The 26,100-nt window shown below is 36.8% G+C and overlaps 1 protein-coding gene across 1 annotated transcript in view; it reads left to right on the plus strand.

The window, feature by feature from the left end:
- The first annotated feature begins 4,905 nt into the window (after positions 1 to 4,905).
- The window catches only part of LOC121420279 (multiple epidermal growth factor-like domains protein 8), an 85,595-nt gene continuing 64,400 nt past the window's right edge, over positions 4,906 to 26,100 (plus strand). The window contains exons 1-4 of the mRNA XM_041614854.1: positions 4,906 to 5,816; positions 11,343 to 11,506; positions 13,155 to 13,370; positions 21,420 to 21,603. Coding sequence (XP_041470788.1) covers positions 5,288 to 5,816; positions 11,343 to 11,506; positions 13,155 to 13,370; positions 21,420 to 21,603 — 1,093 coding nt within the window. The 5' untranslated portion in view covers positions 4,906 to 5,287. The remainder of the gene's footprint in view (positions 5,817 to 11,342; positions 11,507 to 13,154; positions 13,371 to 21,419; positions 21,604 to 26,100) is intronic.

Below are 26,100 nucleotides of genomic sequence, written 5' to 3' on the forward strand. Positions count from 1 at the left end.
TGTGTATGTGTGATGATTTTGTTGTTATTTCTCTGCCTATCTATACATGTATATGTGACTAGCAAGCTCAAAGAACCACTTTAAGTTCCATGACAAAGTTCTGTACATAACATCATTTTTGCTTCACAATCCAAATTTTTAATGATATCTACCGAAAGGATATTGAAGCATTTCTTGTAAATCATGTTGCGTAATATTGGAACCACATACCCAGGTTCCTGGTTTTGGTCTCAAAAGTTGCATAAGACTTGAAAGTGAAAATTCAGTGAGCGACATGGTCAAAAGAATTTGCACAGAGGATTTATCGCGAAAAAAGTAGAGGGGGCTGATTCATCCCCCCCCCAGTCTTATCAGGGTTAAAAAGGGAAGTTCATCCTGACAATGTTGTAGTTTTAATAAAAGCATTATGATTATTGGTGAAGGTTTGGTGAAAATCTGTGAAAGAATGACGGTCATGTGAAGCTTTTTTTTTTTTTTTAATTTCTAAAATGATTGACGAGGGATGGATATATCCTCAGAAACACCGATTCATACGCCCTTCTATTAGAATTTAAATTTTATCTCTACTTAGAAAACATGGATTTACATTACAAGTTTATATTTTTGGGAGCTGCTCGCATACGATTTTCCAAATAAAAAATTTAGACTCAAGCAAGTTATTTGATTAGATTTTCATCAAACCTTCACTGATATTTCTATTTTTTACAGATTTTATGAAAACCAACTCATTGACGGTGAACTTCCCCTCTAACTCGAGTTATGAGCTGGGTGGTCTAATGCCTAGTTGGAAGAAACTAACATTCAATTACAATCTGCAAGTCAAATGTGGCATTGCAAGGAAGTTAATTTGCAGTTGATTGAAAATCAACCAGGGCTCGACTTAAACCCAAGGCCATGGTTCCGATGCCCTCAGAATGACCTAGACGCCTTTCCAAATATTTGTAGACTTGCGGCCAAAATAAGTGTTCTTTTTCCTGAGGCTTAGCTTGGTGCCCTGTGGTATTGAATCCAGTGCATGTGTCCCATTAACAGTAGTACGTTTTACTCTTGATACAAAAATAATGGCCTTGGGTGCCCCTGAAGTGAGCACCACCCTTTTCCCCCTTAAAAGGGCCCTATAAGCCATTTCGTAGTTCCTTTCTGCGCATGATCAAAAGATTCTACGCATGATCAGAAGAAGGTCATTTGTACTAAAGTGACATGGTGCTTTAAAATCTAATGAGATAAGCACCAACTTTGATGTCTTGATTATTCATATATTCTTTTGAATTGTTTCATTTACATCCACAAAAAACAATGCTTCCACGAACGACTGGTATTTCACAGTTTGTTAAGTACATTGTGCAACATGCTAAGATATGCATTCAAAGTCGGAATTCAACAAATACTTTCATCAAGTGTTCATTGGTGTGCTATTCTAGTCACCTGGTCTATTCAATTTCTTCATCCTGCTATGTAAGGCAAGCTTACGTAATATCTTGCTTTGAAATCTGCCTATCATGATGAAAGAAATGAAAGGTCATTTGACCAAAATTGCCCATGAAGTAACTACGAACTGGTCTATTGAAAAATGGTCTTGTCCCTTTGGATTCTTAATTCGAGCCCTGATCAACAACAAATTTGGGTTGAATTATTGGAAGACTTGATTTGAAATATTGCGATTGGTTCTGAATGGAACACGGGTTTCTTCCAATGCACCATTACATGTATATTGTTGGATAAAAACTTTGTAATGAAAAGGGAGGGGAAAGGGTGGGTAAAGAAGAGGACGAGGAAAAGAGAGACAAAGAGAATGAAGGGGGATGGGGAGAAGAGAAAATAAATGAAAAGAAGAGATGGAAAAAGAAACGAGAGGAGTTGAGGGGGATTAAAAATGACGGAAAATAAAGGATATGAATAGTTATTATCACCCACCATCCCGCCCCCGTGCACAAATGGAGGAGGGTAGTGGAAAGGGGGAAGTATATAATTGGCTGAAAGAGAGAGGGTGTCAGTGATTTTTGTTCCCAATACTTTGAATCCAGGGGAGCGTTTCATAAATATTTTCCTCCAAGTTGTCGAATCTGACATCTTTCCATGATTTTGATTGGCTGAGAGGCAATGTTCTTACGGTAACTGTCGGATAAAATGGTACTTGTCGGACGTTTTATCCAACAAGGCCCATTTTATCCGACAGTTACCATAGGAATAGTGCCTCTCAGCCAATCAAAATCATGGAAAGGTGTCAGATCTGACAACTTGTCGGATGAAAATATTGATGAAACGCTCCCCAGGAGTCTAAAATTCATATGGGTAGCACTTTTCAGCTTCCATAAATTATGTTCATGAAGTGGCACAAACCATGCATACAGTGCTCAAGGAAGTAAACAAAAAAGTTACGTCATTTCACTATAATCCAGATAGGGGGCGAGCCATGGGAGTCATATATAAGAAGGAAAGGAAAGGGAATCCATGTCAAAATTTATCACAAAATTTTATTTTTGCACTAAAAAGGTCCAAAATTTTGCTTTCTCGCTTCGCTCTAATGCAACTTTTTAATAAATTTTGTTTCCCTATGGTATGTCTGGCCCCTTTTTTATTTCATTTTTTTTAGATATATTTTTAGCTCATTATACAAATGTACGCCAGTGAGTCCTTCACTCGGCCCATTTTCTCTCTCTCTCTCCCTCTCTCTCTTTTATATACTCGTCTTTCTCCGTCATTTTCCGCATTTCTGTCTTGAAAGTCTTTTTTATCATTAAACCTAATTAGGGGCGATTGCCCCTGCCCTCTTAATCACCACCCTGATGTTTTTATTTGAAAAAGAAATAGTGCTGGGCTAACTATTTTAAATTAAACGTTTTCTTTATAAGTGCACTATAACCAACGGGGGAGGGGCGTGTCGAAACCACCCCCTATGAATTTTCAAGAAGTGGAAAAGCAAAGGGGGTTGAATGAACAAAAAATAGGGAATGAGTATAAAAATAAAAGGTTGCCCCGGTTATTCAACTGAGAAAAAAATATGACATCACAGCCCCCCCCCCTACTATCAAAACACACTGGCGCCACTCCCCTATACAAGCACGTTCCTTTCTTACAGCCCCCCATAAATGCCCCTGCCAAATGCCCTTTTAGTAATATGCCAAAATAATTGTATACATCATTATTAGTATAAAATTATTATAAAAGTTTTGTAGTCGGAACTATGAAAGTATATGAATTGAAGAGCTCAGCTGCAAAAGGGGGTTAAGTCTATTTTTCATCAAATTGGATTTTAATCATTTATTATTTTTTGTCTATGTATAAATTTTAGCAGCTCTATAAAATGATTTCAAAGAACAGTTAAATTCTCATTAAAAAGTGAGCAAAAATGGCTAAGAAAATCTTTTTTTTTCAAAAGGGGTTAGGTCAATTTCAGTTCGGTTGCAAAAGGGGTTAGGTCCACAATTTTTTTTTTTTGGAAAAGAATATATTTTTAAAATAAGAAGACGGGTAGATTTTTTTATACCCAATTTTAAGTTCACATGGTGGGGAGAGTATCATGAAAATTTAATTTCTAATAAGAATATTGCAGGGAGAATAACAAAACTTGAGTTGTCTCGGAATGGTCCAAAGTGGACCTATTTCCTTTTGCAACCAAATTCTTCCATTATTAATATATTTTGGCTGTTCTTCAGTGGATTGGTAAAAGAACCCTTCATGCGATTATTCAGTTTTACCAAAAAGAAATTAATTTGACCCTGCAGATAAATAAAATAATTATTTTCTCCAGGATGGAAACTGATCAAAACCACCAGCCCCTGGACAGCTCATAATAAATCATTCACATTGAAAATAATTTGTATAGTAATATACATCATCTCAGTATTAGCTGTTGTTGTTTTTTTGTGGGGGGGTGGGATGTTAGGGCTGGCACCGTTGATTATGCTCTTACATGTACTTTCAAATAGGGCAAAATAGATTCTCAACAATCGATTTGTTGAAAGTAGCTAGACCTCATACCGGGAACAAGACGTGTTTTTGTTATGTTTCACGAATTAGATAAGCCATGCATGCTCCAAAAATAGGGTGAAATCATTTATTTGCTTTATGAAAGCCCTAACTTGAAATAAAAAATAATAACAAAGTTAAATAATTCAAATCAAATTCCTCTCTAATTTCAATACCTGATAATTATTTAATTGACCCTTTCCTTAAATTATCTCTTCCCTTTACATGTAGAAATGTATGTTTTGATTTCTGTAAATTTACGCAGAAGGCCCTCTCATATACGTTTTGTCAGCTATAATTCGCTAATTTCATCCCGTCACTATTATCGATATTATGATGACTTGGTGGTGATGGTGAAGTACGTCGTGCACGGGTGGTTGTGGTGGTGCATGATGATGACGATGGTGTTGGTGATGGTGGTGGAGGAGGAGGAGGTGCATGGTCATTTGATGATTATGGCCGTGGTGATGACGATGGTGGTGATGATGATGATGATGGTGGTGATGGTAGAGGTGGTGATGATGGTGACGATGGTGGTGCTGGGGTGTGTGTGTGTGTGTGTGGGGGGGGGTTAATGTTGGTACATGGTGGTTGCCAGGCAAGGGCGGATCCAGGATTTTCCAAAAGGAGGGGGGCACATTTTTCCGAGGAAAAATTTGACAAGCAAAAAAAAAAGAAAAAAAAAATTTTAACCCCAAAATAAGGACATTTTTACATTAAACATTTCAATTGTGCCTCTCAGGGGGGGGGGGCACGGGCCGGCTGTGCGTGCCCCCCCCCCATTCGTCAGTGGTGACGCCCGGTGGTGACGATGATGGTTGATAAACTTCCTGTACACTTGCCGCAGATGGAGCTAAGCACTTTTTATAAAGATTGCTCTTTAAAGCCATCACTTGTTAAAATAGTGTATGGGTTGGTGCGGGACTTGACAACAATATGCACCGTATTGGAGAGAGAACGCTCAGCCCCGGTCACCTAATTACAATTGAGTCCAACTTTTGTGTAGCAATGGAGTCGTAATAGCAGATCCCCGAAGCCGTACAGGGCCAAAGAAAGGAGAGTTATATCTGGATTTCATCTCACAAACATTTACCAACAACAAGTGTGGAATGAAATACGATATTTCAGATGCGATGGAGGTAAAATGGACTTGGAATGGGAATTCATTTCGGTAGGAAATATCGACTTTTGTCCTTCCTGTCAGCGCTGTTTTCGCTCCGACACTCTGAATGTGTGTGCATTTTGTGTGTGGACGGACTGCGCTGAGCTGTGTGGAGGTGACTTTGCGGTTGATAAGCCCATCAGCTGTTTCTGACGAATGAAAAACATGGCGAAAGAAAAGCTAAATGTAAATCAGTGCTGCTCAGAGACGGGTCACCTCCCGTCTCGGTTTTACTCCAAGAAAAGTGAAGAAAACATGGATTTGATTTTCACTCTGGCAGAAAATGTGAGATGTATGCAGCGAGGAAGAGAGGATAACTCTCTTTCGAGGGAAAGGAACGGACCCAGCCGATCAACAGAAATGTGGAAAAGTGGTCGGTTACGGGATGGCAGCTTGTCAAGAAATAAAGAACTGCAAAGGGACTTGAAAGAAAGCAATTTGCCAGGATGTATCAAGAGGAATATGTCACAGACAGTCCACCAATTATTTCCATCCATGTCGCATTGGAAGACATTTTTATTTGCTGTTTTATTGTGTGTGTTTTTGAAGAGCCAGATGTGTTCTGCAAAGTGTTATGGACTTGGCCCGACTGGTCGTGCCATATTGACTGACCTGCAGGGGTTTATTTCGGACCATCCAAATGAGAGTTATCCCATTTCAACGGAGTGTGAGTGGTTAATTCAAGGTGAGAAATCGATGGTCTGTTGCATGAAAATTGAAATTGTGTCATGTCATAAACTAGACAGCTGCTTGCAGCCGTTTGCTTGAGTAGTTTTTTAAACATTTTTTTCTCCTCGTACACAGACGGCTCGCGATCATGCAGCCACCATTAAAATTGCAAAATACCCCTGATGGGGCTTCATCGATTTTTATCATTATTTCATAAAAATATATGAAAAGAACTGGACCAAAATAAAGATTATTTTTGTGTTTTGGCATGAAATGCACCAACACAGGAAAGCATAAACTTAAAAGGACCAAAAAAAAAAACAAGTCTGTCGACTTGCGCAACTTCACTTCCCTGGTTTATCCGAACTTATACATAAACATATGGCTATTAGTATTGAGTCCCTGTACAGATCGAGTTTAAAACTTCGGTCTCTGTAATTGGTGAGTGGAGCCAATGGAGTTAATCGGAACAACCAATAACAGAGACCTAAGCTTTTGGTCTAGTCATAAACAGGGGCCTGGGTCCCATGATGGGAATGAATTGAATGAAGAGGAGGTGCTAGTTTAGAAAAATAATGACAAGCTAAAAAAAGGAAAAAAAGAAAGAAACTGTTTTCACTCCGAAATGAAAGAGATTTTGTTCAGAAAAATAAGGTTTTTAATCCAAAATGAAGGTGATTTGTGAGTCAAATTTCTACATTTTACATCAAGATCTAGTCTATGTATGTATATTACCGGTACTTCTTAGGGTTTTTTGCCGGGGGGGGGGGGCACTCACATCAGTGGTATTGGAGACCCCATGGTCGCGCATGTTATCCACTTGTCAATAGAAGTCCCCCCCCCCGGTGTAGGCCTACTTGCACATGTATGGTAGTGGATCGTATTACCGAACACTTTTCATGAATTTGATCATATCAAACACATTATTCCAATAAAATTCACCAAACTTTCACCATAAATACACAAATACCTACAAAATATTAAAATGGGCAGAAATTTTGCCGAAATTGCTTTTCATTTTTATGACATACATGTAAGCTTCCAATCGGACCTCTCTTCGAAAGTGAAATATTTTGGTCACTTGAAAAAGGTATCGTATTACCGAACGTGTGTTTCCTATGGGAAAAGTTGGGAAAACAACTAAGTCACTGATGAGCTATTTTGACCATATTGTGTTTTTGACTATTTTTCTTCATTTTTCTATTCAAATTCCCTTTGGAAGGTTAGAGCGTATTTGATTATTTTCTGCGATTTTCTGACGCAGGTGATGCGCGCGTTTGGTAATACAAGGCCGGTCGGTAATACAATCACTCACTATACTATAAAATTCAAGTGAAGCATGGGTAAGACTGTTACATTTTTTTATCAATAAGGTGATACACATTGTAGTTTGTTCCATGCATTGAAACTGAAAGTTAAAAAAACTACATGTACATACAGTGTAATTGATGTGTCTTCTTGTCTTTTTGTAATGTCCACAATCATTATATTGATTTATTATTAATATTGATTAATAGTAATTATCTGGTAAATGTTTTCGGGATGAGAAATGATCAAGAAATAATTGGATAAGCTGTATACACAGTAGTGAAGAATGAAATGATCATACTGTATATTGTCATTTTGTAAGTGCCACTGTTCAACATGAAGGCCATAGTAAAAAATGGAGGCAAGTGCCTACATGTAGTAGAGTGTAGGGCAAGTCCAAGAATTCGCGCGCGTTACGTATGGGACATTTCAGAGGCTTCAATGACCTGAAAAATAATAATTGACTTTGATTAGATTGAATACCCTCATGATGGTAGACATCTAGGAGAAGAATAATCATGGGAAAAATGGTGGCATACATGTATGACCTCGACCTTGACCTTTTAGAGAGAAAAGATGGGCCGTTACGTACAGTATGGGACGCAGAAAAAAGACAATTTTTAAAACAATTTTTACAAGTTGAGAATTCTCTGAAAGTATTTCATGTGACAACTTGTAACTCAGTGTGATAGAAGTCACAATACTCTAGTATATATCCAAGGCAAGTTTCATGTCATAAGCCAAATCCCTCTACAGACTCTAATTAAACAAATTAATGACATGTTACATATGGGACAGTTACATGTACGTATTGGACATTTTTTGTCCCCATCTCCCCCATAATTAAAAAATTGAAATAATTTAAAATATGGAAATAACAAAAGAGTTTCTGTCTTTTAAAATGTTCTATTGAGACATACATGTATTTGATTTGACTGAAAAGGAAATTAGCCATTTCAACATTTTTTCCCTTGTTTTTCATGGTTTCATTAATTTCTTATGTATTTCTATTGTTTTTTATTTTATTCATATTTTTCCATTTTCACAATTTTTTCGCTTCAATTGTTTTCATTAATCAGTATTCATAACAAATCAGTCTTTAAAAACTAAAGAAAAGGTAAATAATCACTTTTTAGAGCACTCTGGAAATTTGCTTTTCTCCATTCACTTTGTACACAAATCTCCCCATTGACATTGTGTGTAAATGTCCCATACGTAACATGTTGTCCCATACGTAACAATTTTGTAATTAACTTTTAAAGTAGAAATACATGTATATTGAAAATCGTAAAAATGGAGAATCATATATCACAATAAAGAAGAAAATAAGGAGAACACGAGTGGAGCTTCACGTGGGGGAGCCAGTCACGCCTCTCGTACAGACAGTGACGTCATCAAATTCCAGTCAATTCAGAGACCGATGCGAGGCATATTTCGGAGGGGCATTTTAGCGTTTTTTAATCGGCGATTTTCACCTTTTTGTATTATTTTCGGTATTCATCACCAGTACCAATGTGCCTGCTGTAATGCACATTGGTACTGGTGATGAATGCAGGCTAAAATGTAGTCTGTTATTCTGTTTTATAGATTTTGGTAAAAATAAATGAAATGAAAATTAATGTTATCTACCTGTACATACAATGTACATGTATGTGTACTTGTACATGTACATACATGTAATGTACATTATATCCTCTGAAGACCATTACATGTACATAGTAACTATCCAAAATGAAAACAGTCACGACATACATGTAGAACCTGCATCCTCAATGGAATGAAACAAAGTAACAGTCACAAGACAATCCCCAATAATTGAATTTCAAGAAGTCCATAATTTTTGTTTTTACTTGTAAATATACATGTAGGCAATGAAATGCATTTTTCCCATTACAGGGGCAATTTCTTTTTTCCCCTCCATCACCATTACATGTAATTTTTTCCTATACATGTAGTTCTGTAAACTTTTCCCCATTGCAGAATGCAAAAAAAAATGGCCCAACAGACATTTTAAAGTCATCAATAGTACAATGTATGGGGTTGTACTGTACAACGTGTGCATGTGCATGCATACATGTCCCTGTATCAAATCATGTTTACCCCCCTAAAAATACATACAAATACATGTATATAGCAGGGGCCACGGAATGGTTTTCAAAGTGGGGGGGGGGGGGGCTGACCATGCAAAAAATCACAAACATACATGTATGGTAATTTTTACGTTTTTGTACTTGTACAGTTTTGGAAAAAAGTGGGGGGCTGAAGCCCCCCCCCCCTCCACCCGCTTCCGGGGCCCCTGCATACACATGTAGCACTAGCGAGTATGATGTGTACATGCAGCACAGTCTCAAATGGTACAAAAAGGGTATACTGTAGGCACACTGTACCTGAACACTGTACTTTGTTAAGTCTGGGTCTGCATGTCTGAGACTAGCATTCATATTCATATTCCTACCCTGGAAGTCACTTTCATGTTGCTCACAAACAGGCCTAGCCATCTGTGTATTCTGGCATTTACACATTGTACACCATGCATGCAAAGAACAAATTATACATAATTAAATACAGGACGTTTATTGTTAGCCTGCACATGTACAGAACTTGCAGTTCATGATTGTTGTTAAATTGGAAGGGTTGCTCTAAAATTGAGCTGCAGGTACAAAGTAGACTATAGTTTTCCAAAATTTCCAGTGCACACCCACTCACTTTATTGCAGCCTGATTGTTCTATTGTAAAATATTATGTCAAACTTGACCAGTCAGGCGTACATGTATGAGATGCACTGTGTGGGGTATTTCGGTTATGATCATATGATGTGGAATGGAAACTAATCAATGATGGTGATAAATAATAAAACTGATGCAGCCATAGAGGCTGTTCTCACTACGTTCCTAAAACTACTTTACTGGAAACAGATTCAGGAAACCACTTTGGAAGATCGCTTTGCTAGCGTTCTCACTTGATCACACGAAAGTGGTTTTCAAAATCACTTCACGTAAAGCGCTCTTGTTGCTATGGAAACGCTCTCAGTGGGGTGACACGTTTCGCGCGAAATTCGAAACCGCAGCATAGGCATTCTACACCTGTCGTGTGGAGTAGCACGCTCAAAATGTGTGAAGATCGCTTCCCGAAGAACGGTTGTGTCCTCACGCTAAAACCAGTTTAACGAGGCAAAGCGATCTTGAAAACTACATCGCGAGGTGGTTTTCCAAACTGGTTTGGAAGATCGCTTCCAAGACTGCTTTGACCGTTCTCACTACGCGTTAAACTAGTTTCCAGATATTAAAACTAGTTTCCACTATTTAGGAACGTAGTGAGAACAGCCTCATATATGTCTGACAAGTATGAGGTTGTCAGTTGATAGTTAGCTACCAAATTCATATGATAATGAAACTACATGTAACTCTAGATGGACATGTACCTGTATACTGACTACTGTACATGTAGACCATGATTCCTTTTAAAAGTAAAAAAAAAATACAGACCAGCCAAACATGTCAGAAGTTTGTTTTATTTTCTGTTGTCTAATTCTATGTGTTAGTGTGTTTGTTTACTGTGCCTTTTCCCAATTCTTCATAATGGTTTAGACAACTACAATGTACTACTGTACGTGTACAAAAATATCTTACATACATGTATATCCCTTTCATAAACCCAATTATGCGGATATTCGGATAATTTGGTCGTAAAATCGGAGCAGGACCAGAGTTATCCGCATTATTTCGATGCTGCAATTATCCGCATAATAGCAGCATGGGGACCAGATTTTGACTTCATGAACACATTTCTATAGTAATGTGGATAATTGCCATCGTGCGGTCACAAGATCACCTTTTTCCAATGCAACCTACATACTACATGTACATACAGCATACATACTACATGTACAGTACATACGGCCATATGTACATACTGTATGCCACTTTATTGTGCACAGCCAAATTATGTATGGAGCCCCAGCTATATTAAAGCATTTATTCAATAATACTTGGTAGAAGTACATGTAATATGCCTGAATTTTTATACCAAACCAACGAACCAGGTCTTTGTCTGAAGTCGGTTCTGTCCTGTTCGGAAGTGCCAAGTTCGGTGAACTTCCTTTCGGTTCGGCTACAGCACTAGTTTAAACCACAACTTTAGACCGGAGTTTCAAATCAAACCCAAATAGAGTACGGGCCTTTGAGTCGAAAAATGATAAATTATTTAAACTGTACAATTGTTTGTTTCTTTCTAGCACCAAACTCAGATATGAAGATCATGTTGACATTCTCCAAATTTGCCACGGAATGTGGCTATGACTTTGTCAGCGTTTATGACGGTAACTCTCACCAAAGTCCGATGATTGCTGCCCTCAGCGGTGACTCTATTCCGTCCACATTGATGGCTGAATCTGGCCAGGTAAGTTCTGCTCACTGTGATGATCAGGGGGGCGTTTCATGAAAGGACTTGTCGGACGTTTTATCCGACATGTCCCATTTTATCCGATAGTTACTATAGTAACAGTGCCTCTCAGCCAATCAAAATCATGAAAAGATGTCAGATCTGACAAATTGTCGGATGAAAATATTAATGAAATGCTCCCCAGGCATGTAGTATTTAAGGACGGTACTTCAAGGGGCCTCTTGCGTATTGAGTTGGCCAAAAGGGCTCTAATATGCATCCTCCATACATATGTACATACAGTATACTGCATATACATGTAGTTATGATACACCTGGGTTGAGAGCGAACAATAGTGAATCAACACCTTGGGATTAAAAAAAACATGTACCTCTCCTATTTATATTCAAGGGTTGGGGTTCATGTCACATGTATTTGAATATGCCTTCCAATTTTATTTTACAGTGGAATCTGGGACCGTTTCATAAAAGGGACTTCAAGCCAATGTAAACAAGGCTTGAATCCTATCACTGATTACAAAACTATCAACACCTGTTAGTAGAGAATATGTGCATGTACATGTACAGTGTACATCAATTCAATTCTCTTTTAAGATCTGGGACCCCATTTCGTAAAGAACTTGCAACTGTTGTAACTTTGCCATTATGCCAACTACCATGGAAACCTTGATTATGATTGGCTGATGAGCCCTGTTACCATGGTACATGTAGTTGCCATCATGGCAAAGTTACAACAGTTGCAAGTCCCTTATGAAACGGGGCCCCAGATCTTAAACGAGAATTGAATTGATGTACATGTAGATTTATGCACATATTCTATACAGGTGTTGGTAATTTTGTAATCAGTGATACAGGAGGAAAGCCTTGTTTACATTGGCCGTTTTGTGACGTTGCCTGGATACCACATTGTCACATTCCTTGTATTAATGGTTCACAAACTATAAAAAATATCAAGTACTTGTTATGTACGATGGGGCTGTTGTGGTATTTATACCAGTTTTGTAAAACAAATCTTTTAACATTTCAATCTATTGAAGTTTTAAAGATATTATTTTATTGACACCATGATCTGCACCATGGTACATTGACTTGAAGGTAAGATGAACTTCATTTTTTTTTTAAAATGGAAATAAAGTGGAAAAAATGACATTGCCAATATATGGACTCCTTCATTTCTTTTGTTCTCACTTCCCTTTTCTTCTTCCCCTCTTTATTGACTACCTGATTTTTTTTGTGGGTGGGGGGGGGGGGGTGATCATCTCTTGCCCCCTGTATACATGTATCCCCACCCATGATTGACACATGGGCCGGTATTCTGAAGTCAGGCCATGGTCTACCTCGCCTAAAATTATGGGAAGCCAAATGTTTCAAAATGTTGTTTATGGTGAATGCTCTCATGTTTACTGTGCTCTTTACTAATTCTTTAATGGTGAGGGCAACTGTCATACAATATCCTTCCCAGGCATTTAATGTTTTGGGAGTCAAATGAGCTGATACATTGAACCTCTACTGTTAGAGATTTATGTAACAATTGGCTTTCCATAGTTAAACCACAACTTAAAATCAGAGTTTAAATTAAACCTGACTTCAGAATATGGGTCATGATGTGTTTTATTTTACTTCACTCACATTTTCTCTTGTTGCAGATGCTGATATATATGTACAGTGATCGTAACTATAATCTACTGGGATTCGATGCGACGTATACCATCGAAGACTGCCCCCATGGATGTTCAGGCCATGGGACCTGTGTTGACTATTCCTGTGTGTGTTATTCTGGTTACCATGGAGACAGCTGTGAGAGACTCAATTGCCCGTACGAGTGCGGCTCAGAATGGAACCAAGGAAGTTGCCAACAATCGGTAGGAATTTTTAATATTTTTTTTTATGAAGTGAACAGCGAAGAATGTCAAAGTTGTTATTTATTTGTGAAAAAGGCTATAAAATCCAAAGCTAACGACAATGTTGCAATATAAAAAAAAATAATATAAATGTGCAGATTGTAGGACTAATAGATGAATGAATACATGTAGCTCAGTAAAAGTTAAAGCATATTAAAAGGCTTGAAATGCACACAGAAGACTTGTAATGATTACCTTGTATCGATGCATTGTACTAAGCGCTATACAAACGGATTATTATTATTTAGCTCTAGACAACTGTATATGTTTGTGTATTTTGTTCATACCTACATGTACAATGGAGGACGGCATGTACAAAAAACTTGTGACTGTGCTGTTTGTGTACAATAATAAGTAGAGCTCTGTTAAGATTCTAAGAAATTCAGGGTGAAGACATCGTACAGTACTTATTTTCCCCAATATTTTTGGCATACTATGTAACCCTTTCAGCAACCAGGCATTTTTGTTAAAGGAATACTCCAGGCTAAAGATGAATATGTATTTCAATAGAGTAAAATTCACAGGAGCAAAATGCTGAAAATTTGATCAAAATCGGATTTACAGATATTGAGGTTATTGAATTTTTAAGATTTGCATTATTCCGGTGAAATACATGTAGTTCTAGGCATGTCTTCATGAATAATCATTAGATGGGCTGATGATGTCATATCCCCACTTGTTCTTTTGTACATGTATTTTATTTTTATGAAATTAGGTTTATTCAAATATTTTCTACATGTACCAAGAACTAAAACAATTGGATTGACAACTGATAAAGTGCATTAGTTATTTATTGCAGCAACTTATTTCATCATAATGGAGACATATCATTTACATGAAAAAATGAAGCAACTACATGTACATATATATATGATTTCATGTGACATCATCAGCCCACCTGATGAATATTCATGATGATGTGCATATGTTTTTGCAAAATATTGCTAAACTTTAGAATTCAATAACTTTGTTATCCGATTTTGATGAAATTTTCAGCATTTTGCTCTGTGAATTTTACTCTATTTATTAAACAAACATGTTATTTTCATCTTGGAGCATCCCTTTAACATTTAATAGGCCTATATTACACTACATGTACATGATCACATATTAGACCTTCATATTTGAGGAGCGCGATCGCGCCGGCGCTCCTACCGCGCTCCTTAAAAAATAAGGAGAGCAAAAAATCGCTCTCCTCAAAAAAAAAAAAAAACTAAAAAAAAAATGCTAAAATTTCACATTTCACATCTTTAAATCCATGAAATAGCCTTCTTTTTTCCATAATTCCTTGAACTTACTTTGATTTAGTTAAAATCTATCAGAAGAATGAAGAATATTCATCTCTTTCCCCGACTCTGATTTTAATTCAATCTCGGTAAATATTGCAGTCCCATGTAGTCCCATATGTAGATTTTCATGGCAACACCATGGGGGACTACAATATTTACCGAGGTAAGTTCAAATCAGAGTCGGGAAAGTGGTGAATATTCTTCATTTTTCTGATAGTTTTCAACTAAAAGTAATTTCAAGGAATTATGAAAAAAGAAGGCCATTTCATGGATTTAAAGATGTTAAATGTGAAGTTTTAGCAATTTTTTTTTTTTTTTTTTTTTTTAGCAGGAGTGCGTACGACATCTTGTAAACATATTGATGTGACCCAGGCCAAGTTTCACCACAGATTAATTCTAACACAGCTATTGCACAATGTTAAGAAAAATCTATAATTTATCATATGTATGTATTGTAATGAATTGATTTGAGCTCCTCACGGAGAGCGATTCTGAGAAGCCCAATTGAGCTCCTCAAAAAAATAAAGAGAGCGATTTATTGAGCTCCACGAAATTATAAACGTGAAGGCCTGTGATATGTACATTATGTATGTTGAACAAGGTACATGTAGTAGGGGACTGTACAGCGCCGTTCCTATTGCCTGATATTTACAGTCTGTACATGTAGCCATGTGAGTCTCCTATTCAGGAACTATTTATTTATAGAAGCAGCTCGGAGTCTGTCCGAGGTAGGAAAACATGTACAAAGTGCAAGGAAGGGAAGTGCACTGTGTCTGCTCTTCAAGGGGTACACGAGGACCCTGTTCACACTCTTGAGCATAGAAGTAATTGCAAACCGTATTCTCAACTCGTTAGGGGTGTTTACACTACAGCCTTGTAATATCTCAGAATTTGAAAAAAAGAATTCAGGGCAGCTCAGAAAAAGATAAGCATTACACATGAGGTTGATTTTAGGGTGAATCGGTGCAAGACCATCCTATGGCATAGGAGAAGCTTATGAAAAACACGTATGCTGGGGTGTTTATTAGATCTACATGTACATGTATGTAAAGAAAATATTAAGAATAGCTCTGAAAGAGGATATATCACAATGTACATTAGGCCGGGGGGGGGGGCATTGGCACTTGGTTAGGGGGTCTTGTGACATCCTTCTGCCACAGTTACATGTAGAATATTGATTTTTCTTAAATAATCTTGAATATTTTTTGAACAGATCTTGGGGCTACTCTATGTTAGAATGGCTGTCCCAAGCATGCATTTTGAGGGAATAGTAGGGCTGATTTCGGCTGTCATGAGGATGCAATCGCACGTCGCCCTCCTGTCCATGTACATGTACATGTATTTCCTACATGTGTATGCTAATTCAAATCAGTACATGAACTGTACGTGCACAATGTGAATGATGCTACAATGCAATATTGGGTTAAAAGAGACTTGTCGCCATGGTCTACTGCAGTCAAACCACTTGTGATGATGAGTGATGATTCAGAATTTGATCTTGGCAAGTTGATAGTCTTAATCCAAAGACCTCAAACTCATTGTCACACATATTACAGTTCATGTGTGTACATGAATATGAAGGCATTTTTTCCTTTGTTTGGTACATTCATGTACATGTATATGTATGTTGCATAGTGAAAGGAACAGTACATTTTGTTGACTCATTGTATAAGTACTCATCCTTGTGACATTTTTTGTTTGAAAAGGCAATTTAAGATCGAAGTTGCAGCAAACAATACAATGTATTTCGTGAGAAAGTGTTTTAAATCTTGATAAGGACATCATTTTCAAAATATCATACATGTACACTGTACATCTGGATCTACATGTAGTACATTAATGTAAACTTATCTTTGTAAAGTCATAAAATCTTAGCTCAAAAAAGATAATGATCACTAAAACACAGGAGAGCATACATGTACATGTATGTAGGACCAGTGTATTGATATTGTTTATAATACCTGACATCATGATGAAATTCTGTGCTTACACTGTACATGTATTTTGCTCATTTCTCAGCAGTTACCGGTATGCATTGTATAAATACAGTATTACTTGGCACATATTTTTTAAATTTATTTTTTATTATACATGTACATTCAGACGCTTTGGTGGTAATTTCATTGCGTTCTGCTCAAACTCATTTTGAGATTATTACCACAACTGACATTTATCTTTGAATAAGAATAATTACCATAACAAGAAACTTCAAGACACTGGCTGTGTTAGATACAATCAGACAAGATAGTATCCTGTACCAGTCACATACATTCATCCTCTTCTTCATGTATTGTGTCAACAACCAGACACAATAATAGCAAACAAAGGTGATGGTGGGGCTACTCATCACAATAGAATGAATTACACTGTGTAGTATTGTATGTGAACCACCTTGATAAAAGAAAGATTACAACATGGAGCAAGCTCCATGATTACAACATACACATGTACACTATGGGGAGGAGGGGGGGGGGGGGGGGAGTTTTGTTTAATAATACTCTTTATACAATCTGCCATAAAAGTACATGTACATAAGAGCATGATCGGTTAAGGGTTCGCATTGAGGTGAAAAAATTTTTTTAAGGTACTTTTATCAAATTTGCTTTTAAAATAATCTTTGATATCTCAGGTTTCAAAAAACTAAGTTTCATGAAGATTGATGATTCCGAAAGTACCGGAATAGTCCATTTTATCCATGGGGGTGCTGCTACCTCTCATCACGGACGGACATTTCTACTCAAATTAAATTCACTCTAGTTTTATTGTTTTTAAAGTTACTCAAATTTGGTTTGGATGTTCCTGCACTTTGAAGATTTCTCTATTATCAGACATTATATAGTAGAAAAAAAATATTGGGAAGTAATTTTTTTTGGTAGGTGTTAACATTTCCATTTTAAATTTCCGTCCGTGATGGAAAAAAAGATGAAAAGGTTTTTTTATTCTTTATCAGAGTAGAAATAAAAAATAAAAAGGTTTAGAGGTATCTCTCTAAACACTGTACATCATTTTATTTGAACATAGCTGAAATCCATACATTTTATCCATATCATAAACTCAATCAAAAATGATCACGGACGGACATTAATTTCATCACGGACGGACAAAGTTAATTCACTCAAATTCATTTCACTCTAGTTTCATTGTTTTCAAAGTTACTCCATTTTTTTTTAATGGTCTTGCACTCTGAACATTAATCTATCATCAAACATAAATAAGTTGGAAAAAATACGGGAAGTAAACTTTCCTTGTAGGTGTTAAACATTTCCGTCCGTCCGTGATGAAATTAATGTCCGTCCGTGATCATTTTTATTAGGATAATGTCTATGGATTCAGCTTTTTATTCTTTATCAGAATAGAAACAGAAATAAAAGTGTGTAGAAGTATTTTACTGGACACTGTACATCATTTTATTTGAACATAGCTAAAATCCATAAATTTTATGCATATAATAAATCAATCAAAAATGATCATGGACGGACATTAATTTCATCATGGACGGACATTAATTTCATCACGGATGGACGAGTGAAATACTTGTGGAAAGATGTATGCAAATTAGAAACTTTGCTGAGCAGATTATGAGTTTAATTTTAGCTTCTAATTGCAGTGAAAAATGGCTCTGAGAATTATTCAGAACTCAAATGGAATAAACCTACAACTCTTAAAAATGTTTTGTGATATCTTTGTTTGGCCATTATTGGGGCTACATGTATATTGTTGTCAGGAAAATTGTTAAACATTATTGGAATGCAGATAGAGTTGAAAAGCTACATGTACATGTATATGCCAAAAAGCGGGAAACAAAGTACATGTATGGTCCAAAGCTGTAGATTTCATAAATTCAAGCTTGCAGAAAGTGATGGAGAAGAAGTAGAATGCAATGCATAATCTGATAAGCAGAAAAATCAATTTTTCCATGTACAAACTTATGGATTCACAATGCTTCTAACAGAACATAGGTTTGTGAAAATTGAATACCTTTTTTCGAAGTCCATTTTGGAGCTAATTTTAAGCAAATCGCTTATCAAACTGTGAAAATGCATAAAGCTTGCTCTGCAGAGTTTAGAAGTTTTAATAGGCTTTGGATTCGGTCAGGGCCTAAATACATGAGGGCTGTTGATGTTATGAGGTGTCTCCGCTTTGATACATGTATGTGCAAAAGATGGATTTAAAGAGAGCCCCTGACAAGTGTTGATCCAACAAACAAGCATAAGGATCAGCGACCTGTTAATCTTTTAGATTTAGTTTTTGGACCTTAAAAAAACATCTTTGCTCCTGGAAAATTAATGCCTAAAATCATCATGATCATAAAAATACTTGTATCAACATGATCATTAATCAACTAGCTGTTGATTTTGAACCTACTAGTATTCTACAATTTAAAAAGACAATAGGCCTATTCTTTACACTCGATTTTGACAAGAAATGTGTTTAGAGCAATCATATGTCTAGATTATACTGTGCGTCTAGCATAGAAAAAAAGTTGCTACATCTTAAATCAAGTTGCAGCAACTTGATTGAAGTTGTAGCAACTTGATTGAAGTTGTAGCAACTTGATTGTGCAACTAATACTGTTTAATATTATTAAAATATGTACAAATCATCAAAACAATAGCATTTGTTTACCAAAACAAGTACTAAGAACTTTTTACAGAGTACTTCCATTTTATTTTAATTGTGTCCGTCCGTGATGTCCGTCCATGATGTCCGTCCGTGATGGAAAATATTTGCAATTCTCTCGGAAGTTTGATATTGGTTAAGAATTCAATATGCTGAACATAGAAGCTAACATACCCGAGTGTTAGGTGCATTAACAATAATTGGTCCATGTAAAGCTGTTTAGATAGAAACAATAAAAATGTACAAAAATTCTAAAAACCACATTTCTATCATGTCCGTCCGTGATATGGCACATTTCGTGTAGGGCGTGGATATCTATGTTTGTAGGTAACCATGGCAACAAAAGTTTTTAATCATTCAGCATACTATGTCCTACCCTTCACTATAAAACACAAAGGAACCTTGATCATCTTATTCCTAATTTGTTACAAGCCTTCAAAACTTTCAAAATCTATCAAATGTCTGTCCGTGATGAACCAATCATGCTCATGTACCCTGGCACATGCACAGTATGTACTATGTTTAATATGGTCAGCTCTTGTACAGTGTAGTGTGGGCACCAATGAGGAAAAAAAAGACAAGAGTAATAAAGAAACCATGTATTAGTACTTGTAGTTCATCAGCAGACCTAAAATTATGAAGGCTTTTTAAACTTGCATGGGTCTTTCCCCTACGGCGGCTGTACAGCAAGTCGAAAAAAGTCGCTTTAACATTTTTTGTACCAGCTACATAAGCCTACATGTACATGTATGGGTGGTTAGAAGAAAACATGTAAGATAAGATGGCTGTTTTGGACTAGCCGTATGGCAGCAGTAAAGGAAATGTGGCTGAGGTATGATGCTAATTTTTCCGAGGGTGGGGGGGGAGGAGGGGGGAAGGGGGCCGCTTGCATTGACAAGTGGATACCATGCAGGACGAAAAAAGAACATGTAAAAGGGTGTCTTTTTCAAGATAGGGCACATTTTGGCCCCAACAGTCAACTATCAGTCAAAAAGCCGGGAAAACATTGCTCTGTACTTGCTCTGTACATGTACTTGCAACACAGGGAATACTTGCCAAGAGTATTATTTTGTTTCCAATATTTGTTAAGGGTAGGGTTTCACAAGCCAATGCTTTAAAGGGGTGCATTTTCAGAATATGGAAAATACGTGTTTAGGGTGCTTTTCGAGACCCCATGGTCGCGCATGTTATCCACTCGTCAATGGAAATGACCCCCTGGGGTAATTTTTACATGCCATCAGTGTGAACTTCCCTTGTACTGATTTTAGAGTCTCCATGTACAGGATCTTGCATGATAATGACATGGTAATAAACACTTGAACATTGAGTGCTTAGCAACAGGGATTGATGGTACGTGTACATTACGTCAAACAGTTGAGATGTGGAGCTTCCATTAAGGGTCTTGTATTAAAAGATCTTAATAAATCCAACATTCAAGTTTTGATTTATCTGACATTTGCCATGAATATAGTACATGTACTGTACATAAAGGAATGCTCAGTCAAACACAGGTCATCGGCTTCCCTGCCAATGAGAAATCTTGTCTGATATAAAAACTTGTCCGATGACAAACTTGAAAGGGAAACAAGTTTATAGCCTATTATGTCTCGCACCTTACATGAGTGTAAACATAACCCAAGTTTTCAAAACTTTATTGTCAATAAATATTGTGATATTTTTTTTATGTACATGTAGTCATGTACATGTAGTCCTGTACAGTTTACATTTACTACATGCACACAGTGTAGATGTAGTACATGTACATGTACACTGAAGACTTCTTGTCTTATTTGGTAAAAAAATTACAAGAATTGATTTTTTTCAAGGTACTAAAATATAGTCTTACATGTAGTTCTCAAGAGTACTACACTGTACATTACATGTAATGTACATGGTGATAAATCAGGTGTACATGTACAATGTATTAATTTATAAGGACAATATTGATTCATGTACATGTAGAACAGTCCAGAGAGTGTCTAGAGTAGACATTATGTGATGAAATGAACATGTTTGAAATCCAGAATGTTTTTCTCCTTTAATAAAATCAATATCAATTCATGTCACAATATCTCCTTCAACGTTTCTTTTTCCCATCCAGGGTATACAGCAGTGTGCCTGCTCACCAGGCTTTGTAGGGGAGGGGTGCAGCCTTTCAACAGACAGCAACTTAGGGTGGGGTCAGACCTTCCTCATCTCTCGTGGTGACAGTGGAGGACTAAGCAAGAGGGCGGGGCATGCATCCGTTTATCATGAGGACACCGATAGCCTCTGGACTTTTGGAGGTATAGTTTTCATTTGACTCTATTGTGAAAAATGTTAAATATTCTAAAGCATAATCTTGGTACATTGTTCCTGTATTGTTTTAATTTTGACATAATGTACAGTATTTAAACCCTCTTCTCCCAAATAGAATTTGTTGAGCATTGATTATTTTCTGTAACTTTCTGATATTCAATCATTATAATTTTAAAGGTACAGTAGAATAGATATTAAAAGCTGCTCAAACTTTACTTTTTTTTCGAAGGAAAATGGAAAAATTACATAAAATTGGCAATACGTACATCTACAGAATCCAAATTCAAATTTTCACAAAGAATCAACTGTTGAAAAAAGATTCAATGGCCAAATAGATTGGAATGTCAGATTTCTCTCTCTGATCTCTGAAATGAGAGTGGATTCATATTCATATGTGACTTTTTGGGCAAACTTGCCCCAAAAGTCACAAATACATGTATATACATGTAAGCTGTTGGTCTCAAGTGTCAAATGTATACATAAAACATAATTACTAATTGTAAAATCTATCTCTGAAAATGGGTTTCCTTTTTTTGTAGGATGCACTGTATAAAACCATTTCTCCGGCATAGAGATTGGTTAAACATTTCAGGATCTTTGTCTGTAGCTTTCTGATAGGCAATCACCACACGTACAAAATATAAATTTAGTTGCTTGAATTGAAAAATTTCAGAAAAATGGCAATACATCAATAACAGAAATCCAAAATCTAATTTTCATAACAAAGAATTATCTGTTGGAAAAAAAATTAATGGCCAAGTAATTATGGATTGAATGTCTGATGATAATTGAGTATATAACACTAATGATCCTGATAACATCTAGACTTTAACTTTAATCATTCCTTAGCACTTTGTACTTTTATTTCAGGGAAATGATTTATTTTACATGTGATCATGTATCACAGGAAAATTAATGCCAAAGGAAGTTATTGACGTCCTATTGCTTTATATGAATGTACACAAAACTACAAAGTACATGTAGATCGTTGTAATACATGTATCTGTGTTTTGTTCTTGAATGCAATGTAGCATAAATATAAACATGAAACTGACACTTTTTTAATATTAAGGCCTACATGTACATGTACTATACTGAAACTGAACTTTATTAAAGAATTTAATGATCAAATTAAACTGTTTGAGTGTAAATATAGCAAAATTAAAGGAGAAGCTTGTTTTCTATGATACAAATATAAAGCAGGATGAGAGGTCATATGAAGTTCATATTAAAGCTCACTTCACGACCAGTATTACATTTTCTAATGGAACAGGCTACCACCATCAGCAGTTTACTTGTAGCTACCATCTAACGATTATTGATAGCTTCATCTCTCCTTGAATATCATTTATGCATCAGGCCTACATTTACATTGTGATTGTCACGATGGGCTAATGCATGTACATAAATTGTGTAAAGCTTAATATGTCATTGGGCTGTTGTATCACACAAAAAAAAACAGCGCACAAATGAGGACAGCTATTAAAGCTCAATTTTAAATGGCAGGCACGAATCCAGGGGAGGGGGGTGTTGACTGAAGGTGAGGGCTTAAAATTGGAAGCCAACAAGAGAGATTCTAGAGAGACAAACCCCAAATGCCTTCATTTTGGAGTGATTACCGTAAGTAATGGTGTATTAACCGCACCTTTTTCTCGGCGGGATAGAAGCAAAAGTCGGGGGTGCGGTTTATACACGGTGACGGGTCTGAGCCAGCCCGACCGTAACCCCTCCCGTACATGTACGATGTCTGCCAGTTCACAACACATCGAGTGGCCGGGCGTAGCCGCCCAGGCAATGTCGTTTAGAGGGGTATGAGCGCATGAGCCGCAGGTAATAGGAAGCGATTATTATGATCTTAATTAAATGTTGTCCATAACAAACGCACCCACCTTCATGACACTAATTTTGACTTTATTCTCGATTTAAAGTAGTGAAGTTCCCTGGCTAATTTAAAAGAGACGCCAAGCATACTCGGTAAATTTTGTCACCGATGAGCGAGAGTTGAGTGAGCTTAGAGATTGCATTGTAATGTGGTTATAGTGCGACTTAAGCTGGTGCTATTCAAAGTCCCGTTTCGCGCCAGCTTTTTTTTCCTTCCTGTTTGCTTTTCATAAGATACCATGTAAACCATGCACGAGAGAGACGGCACGAAGCCGTAAAAAACAACTGGAAAAAATGTCAATTTCTTTGTTTCTTGAACCTTCCTGTAATCCCGTATCCAAAATTCATGCTAAGACATCAAATTTCTGAAAGTGATTGTGAGGTTGCGAATGTTTCTTCCTCCTGCGCTGGGAAAGATTTGATGAACTGGCATGACTGGTACTGTATCTTAGTTTGCAATGTAATGGCAGTGCTGTGTGTGTGCGTGTACACTGTGACTGTGAGGTGAGTGAGTGTGTAAGTTGCCAATATTGTCGGGACCGTTCTTTCTTTCTAACATTTGTAGATGAATTGATCAAGAACAGCAGATTTCTGCATACCGGTAATCTCTTTGGATACTTTGAAATCTTAAAAACTTAGATTTTGTTTCTTCGTACCTCAAATATGCATGTAAATGTAACATTATTTTTAGGCCAAAGTTGGGGGTGCGGTTAATACACGGGTGCGGTTAATACACCGTTACTTACGGTACATTTTTTTCTTCCTTTTTTTTGGCCTTTCAGTTTTTCGTGGTGACCCGACGACCATCATTTTGTAATAATGACCCGGGGGGGGGGGGGGGGGCACTTTTCAAATATTTGGGAAAAAACACCCCCTTCAGAATTTCTGGATCCACACGTGACTGACAATCTTCTTTTGCATCGAGAGAAAGAGTTCACTTAAGTTCACTTAAGAACGTGCCAACGTTGCCATTATTTCCTAAAATATGAATGTTTCCTCAAATTCTTAAAATTCAATTACGGCCTGAATTCATTCAAAGTTCCCTTTTTACCTCCATGTTTTATCTAAGTTTGCAAGCAAGTCATGTTCATGTTGTACAGATCTACATGTACACCATCTCTGTTTGTCATTGCCATTGCACTACATGTCCAGTGTCCTTCTACAAAGTAGATTGCCTCAATATATCTCAAAGCATAATGCTAATTGATTCGCTCAGGTTCTTGTTGTTATGATTGTGTTGAGCCTTGCTCAAAGCCGGAGGGTCGTTATTACTCACATTGGTGAATTCATAAATGAGCCTTTTCAGTAGGGTAATAACAGCATCAAGATCTGCATAGGCCTCAAATACCTTCCTTGTTGTATTTTCTCTCTACTGTTATGAAGATGATAGTCATTCACACACACAAAAAAAAATTATTAAAAAAAAATTCCTTGTGTTTTCAAGTTCCATTGGTCTTTGGTCTTCCTCACATAGATACATGTACATGTGTATGTAAATGCTACATGTATACACGCCTAGTCTACAAATGTAGACCCACATCTGCAGTGTGCACCACTCACTTCGCTTGCCCTTTCAGCAGCATGCTGAGATCCCACCCCACGAGCTATTCAGAGTCTGCATAGCAGACTAATGCAACCCACCATTGAAGCAATATGATTTGAATAGAAATAAAATAGTATTGAACACCCAACAAAATAAAAATCCATCCCATATTGTACAATCTTCTCAGTATATTCTTCATTCTCACTGTTACTGCATACCTACAGGATCAAATTTGCCTCTAGAGGTGATTTATAGAAGGAAAAGAACAGGCAAATGAGAACAGGTCCAGTGCAAAACAAGTCTTGAAATCAGATTAAATTCTGGCTAAAGAACATGCTAGTGAGATCAGGTCCAAATCGAATACATACAATGTGTATAGGCTACAGATCAACAGTGGTTTCATTTGATTGTTTACATTCCTGAAATGGAATCAGTTTTTTTTTCTACAGAATAGGTGAGTGTGAACAGGTCCATTATGCAGCTAGTACATGTATGTGCATACAAGAGAAAAATGGTTGCATTTGATCAAATACACTGTATAGGCCTACTTGAAATGCGATCAAAGTTTGGATAACAAATGGGCTAGTGAGAACAAGCCCATTACAAAACAAGTACACCTGTATGCAATTCATGAGAAAAAATTATGGTTTCATAAACTTCATTTGATTGTTTCCACGCTTGAAATCAGATCAAAGTATGGCCAAAGAACAGTCAAATGAGAACATGTCCATTAGGGGGAATAGCGGCCACCTGTCTTCAGTCATTTCAGTCATTTCAGTGGCTACCAAATTTGCCTTCCATTTGAAAGAAATGTATACATTGCAAGAACCTGTATAAAGGCCACATGTCTCCAGTGGCCCTCTTAAAATTTCTGTTGAATGGCCTTTATTGACAGGTTTGATCATTTGATAATACTAAAATTAACTATAAACACTCCGAAAATCAGATCAAGGTTTATTTATAAAGAAAGGTCTAGTGAGGACAGGTACATGTACATTATGAAGCAAAACATTATTGGATTGTTTACACTATTGAAATCTGATACAGTGTTTTTAATGAG

This window comes from Lytechinus variegatus, chromosome 8 (assembly GCF_018143015.1).
Source record: "Lytechinus variegatus isolate NC3 chromosome 8, Lvar_3.0, whole genome shotgun sequence".
NCBI lineage: Eukaryota > Metazoa > Echinodermata > Echinoidea > Temnopleuroida > Toxopneustidae > Lytechinus > Lytechinus variegatus.